This window comes from Thalia democratica, chromosome 5 (genome assembly GCF_965202585.1).
Source record: "Thalia democratica chromosome 5, ktThaDemo2.hap1.1, whole genome shotgun sequence".
Classification (NCBI taxonomy): domain Eukaryota; kingdom Metazoa; phylum Chordata; class Thaliacea; order Salpida; family Salpidae; genus Thalia; species Thalia democratica.
In genome coordinates, this window is record NC_139169.1 from 46843074 (window position 1) to 46851901 (window position 8828).

At 24.8% G+C, this 8828-nt stretch overlaps 1 protein-coding gene across 1 annotated transcript; it reads left to right on the top strand.

Annotated features, from left to right (window-relative positions):
- Nucleotides 1–3962: 3962 nt before the first annotated feature.
- LOC145836609 (solute carrier family 60 member 1-like) lies at nucleotides 3963–4943 on the top strand. The gene is made up of 2 exons (XM_082944398.1): nucleotides 3963–3966; nucleotides 4249–4943. Exons 1-2 carry the CDS (start codon nucleotides 3963–3965, stop codon nucleotides 4941–4943), a joined length of 699 nt encoding a protein of 232 aa, XP_082800524.1.
- Nucleotides 4944–8828: the final 3885 nt, after the last annotated feature.

Below are 8828 nucleotides of genomic sequence, written 5' to 3' on the forward strand. Positions count from 1 at the left end.
TAGTTGTTAATTATGTAATACAATACAACTTAGAAAATATCTACAAACTAGTTTTTTATAAACATAAAGCTAATCACAAAATAAAAACATTGTATTAATGTATACTTTTTTTGGTTGCTCTTTTAAACCAATTTTAGTAAATTCGTTTTAAAATTTACTGAAGTTGTACTCTGAGTTCAATTAATCGTAATTTTTTTACATATTTGATTTCGTCTTTTTTCTAAAACATTTTTGTTCATATTTTTACTTCAATTGTGTCAAGTTCCGTAAAAAAAAAATTCTGATAAACCTTGTTTTATAATAATTAGTTGTAATTATTTTTCCCATAGTGTTTAAGTGATCTACATTTAGATACTATTTGTACTCAATTTTTGTTGTTGTTGTTGTATTCTCATGTGTTATATTTACTTTTTATTCGAACTAAAACTTTGACATTTTGCATTTAAGCTTATTATTGATGTAAACGGGAGTAAACACTTTTTTTTAGTTTATTTTAGATCAGGGCTTAATTTTTTCCTTGAAAATACTATTAACGAAATCAAGAAAAACCCAGGTCTTGGTCTACCAGAAATTTGTTGTATCATGATACAACAGTATTTAAAGTACTATGCACCTAAATTATACTTTAAGCGTATAGAAAGAAACAGGCTTCGGCGCAAAAAACTTTTGCTGTTTCTTATATAACCAAAAACTTAAACTTTATTTAATTAATAGCTAAACTATAAAAATATTTGATAAATAAAATTGTATCCATCAAAATTTTGTGTCAACGGGTTATTTGTTTCAATAGTTTTCAAAAGACTAAAAAGAAAAAAAAAACATTTGCGAAAAAAAGCTTTAAAACCGAGCACGTTTCGATTAACTGCGGCCTGTGGATCATTGTGGCTAACCTAGCAAAAGTCTGCAGCCTTTTAAGTTTTTTTTTTCAGAGATTAATATAGTTTTATAACGTTTTTTTATGTAAAATTATCAACTAGACTATTAATTTATTAGTTAGCTATTATTAGTGATAGATTATTGTTTATTCTATCACAGTATTTGATCTAAAATCGTACTTTTTTTGATTACTTCAGGTAACATAAATAACTGCGGCCTAAGCTTTTTTCTATACTGGACAGCCTGAAGGCAGCTTATTTTAAAGAAAACAGGCCCTTTATATATAAGAGGTTTTCTACATCTGTAATGTAGTTAGTTTATAAATATTTTTTCTGTAGTTTTAATTGATGAGTAAAAGAAATTTATTTAAATACTTTATACCATACATTAATTTTTCAAGGTAAAAAAATAATGCAAAAAGTATACAAACATTTATAGACTTTTTTTAATAGTAACTTATCTTGTTATAAACAGTATACCTTAGCCGTTTAAAAACGTCTTTTGACTTTTCTAAAAAAAATATTGGTCTTATATACTTAATAAAAAAGTTTGTTGAATACAATTGTGTTGACATTTTTAGCCTTTTTTGTTTTTTGAACTAATAGTTAACGTACAAAACAATACAGTAGGCAAATTGAATCTATAGGCTACTTTTGCTATATTAATTTGTTCAATCAATAAAAATATTGATAAAAAAAAACAAAAAACAATTAATAATAAAAACTTAGTGTTTAAGTTTGCTATAAAAAACAAACAAAAAAAAAATTGTTTCATTTAAAATATATAGAAACTTACTTAATAGAGTTAAAGAATTAACCAAAAGACTTTATTCTAAACAAATAGTCAAGTATAATAAAGATAACAGCAAAAAATTATGGAGAGTTGTAAATAATATTGTCTCCAAGCTGTAAAATAAATGGTGTGCTTGACGAGAGTGGTAAGATTGTGAGTAATCTGAAAAGAGCAACTGATTTAATGAATAAAAATTTTGTTAATATAGCTGACAAGTTTTTAAATCAGAGAAAGATGCTTTTCATAATAATCATAAGTTTTGTTTAAGATCAGTATGTATTAATTTTGAATTCAAAGAACTCACTAATAGTGAAATTGAGATGTATATTAGGATTATGAGACCAAATAAAAGTGTGCGGTCTGTTGTGCCAAGTATTCGATTTGTAAATCAAAGTTCAAAATTTATTGCTCTTTATTTATGTTAACTGTTTAACAAATGTGTAGGTAGAGTATGGTGTGTTTCCCAAGTTGCTTAAATATGCTAAAGTCTTACCAATTTACAAGTCTGGTAAAAAAAACTGATATTAATAACTATAGACCTATTTCCCTTTTATCTCATTTTTCAAAAAAAAAATTTAATAAAAATAATTCAATATTTAATGTATATATATAAAATATGGTGGTTGTTCAAACTTGGAAACCTTCTGCAGAGCCCACTTGAAAGGCTTTTTAATAGTTTTTTAGAAAAATACGATTTTAAAATACTAGTACATATGTTCTGAAAGCTAAACGCTTTAATCATCAGCTAGTTCTTTTTTAAATATGATTAATAATTTAAAAAAAAGAACTAGCTGATGATTAAAGCGTTTAGCTTTATGAAACATATGTACTAGCATTTTAAAATCGTATTTTTCTAAAAAACTATTTAAAAGCCTTTCAAGTGGGCTCTGCAGAAGGTTTTCAAGTTTGAATAACCACCATATTTTATATATATACATTAAATATTGAATTGGAACTAAATATTTATCTAATTATATAAAAACAATAGTTTAGACAGCTTTTTCGTACATAAAACATAAAACTTAATGTACTCCTAAGTAAGCTACAGTTTATTACAATAGTAAACAGAAATTTAGATTTTGAATTTTTTTTTAATGATAATTATGACGTAGTAATGATACAGTTTATTGTACACTTAGCTGAATTTGAAAAAATACGCTGTAGTTATTAATTTATGCATTTTAGAAAGTTTTGAAAAAGATATTTTAGAAGGATGTTTTAAACTATTATAAAAATGTATTAAACTGTTAGAAACATGTTTTAAACTACTCGTGTTTGTGTTTAAATTTGACCTTGTTTTAATATTAGGTTAGTTTTAATTTTGCTAAAAAAGTATTTAACGAATACACATACTTTGTTTTTCGCTTTTCTTGTTTAGTGTTATGTTCTTGTCTTATTTATCAACTTCTATTATTTCTCAGTTATAAAGTTTGCTGCCGAATTTAGTATTGAATTTGGATTTTGTGCTGTTTAATATCTCCCATTAAATTTTGTAGTCTGTATTGTTATCTTTTAAATTCCATATGTAGTTCGCTAGTTCTGTTGTATGTCTTTTGTTAATATTGTTGAATGATGGTTTGTGGTTTCTGTATCTTTGTTTGAAAGTATTTTCTGTGGATCCTAAATACTGCTTAGTTATTTATTTATGTTATTGTTGCTTTAATATCATATTTGACACTAAGCATTGGCTGTTTAAAGGGTTTGCGGCAATTGTAAAGTTTATCTTTTATGGTGCTTTTATCGTCTATGTTGTTTTTGCTTAATATTTTATTGTTGTGTGCTGTCATTTTACTTCCGAAATTACTTGTACAATTGTATGATAAAAAAATCTTTTGAAACGATAGTTTTTATATAATATAAGCTGCTCAGATAGCTTGCTTTATGTTAGTTTACAAATTGAAAACTTTGACTTTATGTTGTAACAAACTTTTTACAGATTTAATTTTATGCACGGAATCGAAACAAGAAAAGTTGTGACATTTGTCACTTTTTTCGCCCATTTTACTATGGGTATTTTGTACTCAGGTTTTGGAACAGCTCTTCCCACTCTTGCTTGTAAACTAAAAACGGATTTGAAGTCACTTTCAATCTTATTTGTTGTCAGAGCATCAGGAGCTTTGCTTGGATGTTTAACTTCAGGTCCACTTTATAGAAAAGTGAATCCATTGTATTACTTAAGTTCTTTGTTTTTCGTATCTTCAGCATGTGTAATTTCAACGCCATTTTGGTCGACTACTACTCCAATAATGGTGGTTCTTGCTTTCATTGGTTTTACGTTAGGTACTCTAGACACAATGGGTAATGCAATGATTTTAAATATATGGAAAAAAGGTCAAACAGCTAGTTTCCAGTTAATCAAATTAGGATTTTCAGTTGGTGGAGTAATTTCTCCTTACATGATATCATCATTTTTACTTTCGACAGAACAATTAAATATTGATAAGAATAATACTAAATCAAATAGTTTAGATGTTTTTGAAAAACTTGAAAGTTTTTATTGGGTTTTTATGATCTTTTCTTTTTTTCTTATAACAGCTTCTGTAGGCTTTTTATTAACCTCATTGTTTTTCAAACTGCCAGGAGAAAAAAAGATAAATACAAAAGTTATTGTTAAAGAAGACTCTAAATTTCGAATAAAGATCTTAACACTGTTGTTTTTATTTTTTGTAATTTACCTTGGTGTTGTTGATAGTTTTTGGTCATACTTATACAGTTTTGCTACTAATGCCGCAATAGGTTTGACAAAGAACAAAGGTACTGTTTTGATGTCTGTATTTTTTGCTGCTAACTCCTTGGGAAGATTTTTTTCAGTGTTACTATCGTTTAAACTGCCTGGATCAAAGCAACTGTATTTAAACTACTTTGGACTTTTCGCTTCATCAGTAACTTTACTTTTTTACTCGTCAAACCATTCTAACTTACAATGGGTTCTTTGGGTTGGTATGATTTTGTTCAGTTTTTCATTGAGCTCTATATACGGCAATATGTTACTATGGGTAGCTCAGCACATAACGATAGATAGTAATGCATCAATGATAGCTACTGTTGGTACTGCCATTGGTGAAATTTTCATACCCTTTGCTATTGGAAGAATTCTCGAAGATCATCCGATGAGCATCATTTATACAGCTGCAATATTTTCACTTGCTGAGGCGATTGTTTTTGCATTGATATTTTATTTCGTTCATACTAATAAGAAAACAGTCGAAAAAAGTTCAAGCAAAAACGATAGAAACATTTTAGAAGACACTGATGTTGTCGAAAATTCAATGTAAATTTGCAATTTTTATTAAATTTAAAATAAAGTTTGTTAATTTCCCAATTAGTTAAAAAATAATTAAATAGTGTTTGAAAGTTACTTTTATAAGATTATTGTACTAGTATAATTTTTCAAACTGTGTTTTAAATATATATATAACAATCACAATTTGAAATAATTTCACAACTTTCATTTTATTAATACTTTTTTTTAAGTAAATTGCTTGTTATTTATAAAAATACTGGTTTTAAAATTACCATTTTTGGTTTTTCAAACTTTATTATAATTACACTTTTACAAATATAACTTTATGCTACTTTAAGGTTTTATAAACACTAAACTTAAGTATTTGAAAAGAATATTGAAGGCTTATAAGATAAAACTAGACTTTTTTCTAAATTTTTTTTTTATGCTAAAAGCTTATATTTTGATAATGATAATTGTTATTGTTCCAGCAAACGCCAGGTTTAGTTTACCTCAGGTACAATAGGTTATTATATATACTTGTTGCTTTGAAATACGTACAACTTAGTTTTTTGCACAATGTAATTTTTTTTTATATCTTTTCAAATACTTTTTTATACTTTTACTTAAACTTAGTAGTTTTCTGTAACAATTTATGGAAACATTTTAACAGTACGTTTTAATAAATTGATAAAAAAGTGTTCCGTATAAAAAAAAGAAGCAAGTTTTTAAACGTTACATTTCTTAGTTTAATTTTAATTTGTGACTAAACAATACTTCGTTTTTAAAATCATAAAAAAACTCTTTAACTTGTTTTTATGTTTTATACTCTTGTCGATAAATTAAATAGTTAGTTTAGAAAACGAATAATCTAGGTTACTTTATGTCTTGTAACTATCGAACAGAATCGTATTACCTTTTATAAGAAAAACAATTAAAATGAATTATTAAAATTAAAACTTTTGTAATAAATAGGTTTTAAAGCTTCTAAAAACTTTAAACTTAGTCTTTTTTTAATAACTAAAATAAGTAAGTACTATTAGTTTAAATTATTTGACTTGAAAAATGCACTTGATTTTTTTTGAGTATAAAAATGCTTTTACAATCTTCTAAAAAAGTACTATTTTATTACAAGTTGTTATTTTTGTACACTTTTTTGTAAGCGTGTAGAAAAAAGATTATTTATTTATTAAAACAATTTCAAACTTAATTATTTCAAAAATCGTGAGTAAAGTATATTTTAATTAAAACTTTAGTATACTTATTAACAAACGTTTCATTTAAGTTTTTCAAATTAAATTAAACTAGATTTTTTTGAATTTCTTAAAAGTTTTACTGCTCTAAAATCTAATCAGCCAACAAAATTAGAGAATTTAATATTAAAATTTATAAAGTAAAGTTTATTAAAAAAAACATGTGCGAAAACTTTAAATTATTCTCAAACTCATCACAACAGAAATATTTTGATATTAAAGTTATAGCTATTTCAAATAGTGTGTTAAATATCAATGTGCTTCAATTTCACTACTGCTATAAAAACATTAAAAACTCCTTTGAGTATTTAGAAACTATTGAAAATCAAAACTAACTAGGTACTTTTATAAAAGTTGATTATCACTTACTATTAGCTAAATATTTTAATTAAAGACTTTTTTTTACAATTATAAATAAAGGATTGTTCCCTTTTAAACTTTCATTTAAAAGTTTTTTTTAAAAGCAGGAAATTATGTTGAACCTTTAAAAACCTACACAACATTTTTTTGTTCAAACTTTTTTTATGAAAAAATATTTTTTCTTAGATCTTATTATATGTTTTCTAAATTTATTTTTTTTTACTTTTATAATAAGATAACAGTAAATAACTTTATAAGTTTATTTTTTAACGTTTTTTAATCTTCTTGGCCAGTTTTAATTCGTTGAACATTGCAAAAAAAAAAATTACTTAAAAAAAACATATACTTAGCTAATTACACAGAAAAAAACGTGTTAGAGGTCTAACTTTTGTCTTTTCAGGATGTCGAAGAAAAACTTCAGCAACTGAGTTAGTATTTAAATTGCTTATAAATAGCAAAGCTCTCTCTGTAAAAAGTATAAAAGTTTAACTATTTGTATGTATTTTCATTGGAAGGTTTTTTGACGTTAATGTTGACTGCAATAAGTTTATAACTAGGAATATCATGACGTAAACGATAGATATTTTAGATTTGAAATGCTAATAACTCTAGATAGTAAATATGCTAACTACACAAAATTTAAAACTAATTTGTAACAAAAATACTTAAGAAATTAAAATCAATATATACTATAAACTGTTCGTTTTGCATACATAGTTATTTGCGTATTTAGAACAGGGTTTTCTTCTTCAACGACCATTGATTTTAAACTATAAATTTAACCGATTTTGAATCGCTTTAAAACTTTAAAATTGTAATAGATCTATTATATCATCTATTAATATAATATCATCTATAGATATGACTCTAATAGATGAAATAAAAACATGAAGTAATAATGAATAAAACTATTTTACTTTTTAGTTGCAAATGGTATTTATTTAAACTAATTATTTAATTAAAGTATCTGATATTAGAAACTTTTATGTACTTTTGTTTTTAGGATGGTCAATTGCAGCAAAAACATTTGAAAACTTTTTGCTCCAAAATTTCTGTTTTTTAGGATTCCCTTTGAATAGTTTTTTCTTTACTTCGTTGTAACTATAATTTATAAAATATTATTTTTTGCACCAATTTTTTTTCTACCGTTTCTAATTATTATGTATCAGTTTTATTTAAAAAAAAGGTTTTGTTCTACTACTAAATTGTTAAATTTATTTGTAAATGGTTTTTCATCAGGACAAAATTTAAAATATCTTCAATCATTTAGTACAAAAAAAAATTCAGTTCTTTTTGTAAAAGCATGTGGTGTACAACTCGATAACCGAAAGGTTTTTTCGTACATCAGGTTATTAGACTAAGCTTTTTGAACGTTTTTCATCGTTCAATCAACAATATATTTTCAAATAGATTCTATTTTGAAAGCAAAACTGTATTTTGTTAAATAACGTACAATGTTACGTTATAGAAATATATTTTTATATGCTTACTTATAAAAGTCTTCTCCTATGAAAAAAGTTGTCCATTTACTAATGGTGAACAAGTTGTACCAGTTGATTGCTGCTTTTATTGTTGTAACCTTCTCAGAAAACCCAAAATCTGAAATCGGCCTTGGAAAGTTTTCTTTTAAATCAAACTGTTTAAACTCCCAATAAAGTTTTCCTTAAAATTTAATTATTGTATTACTTTATTAGAAATAAAATAGTGTGTTTTAATTCAGTTTGAAATAAATAACTATTAATACTTTTTAAATCATTGGGTCGTAAGTTTGAATTTTATTTATTAAGGCACAAAACTAACTTAAATATTCCTCACTAATATTATTGAACTTTTTTTAATAGTTAACGAAAGTTATTTCTTATTTAGGTATTCCTTTTTATCAACATTTTAAACTTTTGTTGTTTAAGTTAACAAAAAAATTAAAACTTTGAAATACTTGAGACTACACATTGAGTTCAAGCTATCAATACAGTTATCTATAATATAAATCTAAAACTAATTAACTATAGCACTGCACTTTATAGCAAAGGTTTCGATAGTAACGATTTTCAATTATATTAAAGTTCACTCTAATAAATATCATTTTTTATAACAGATTAAATTTTAATAAGTTACTATACAAAAAGATGTGTTAAACATTATTAACAAAGTTAGTTGTTAAAAATAAATAGTTTAATGCTTTGCTTTAATGACGTAGTAGAAACTATAAAAAAAACATTTATAGTACCATAAAACATAATGATAGTGTAATCCATTCTTCTTATATAAACGGAGTCAATACTGTCTGGTCCTCCAGCCCAAAGTTCATTTATTTTCCACAACTC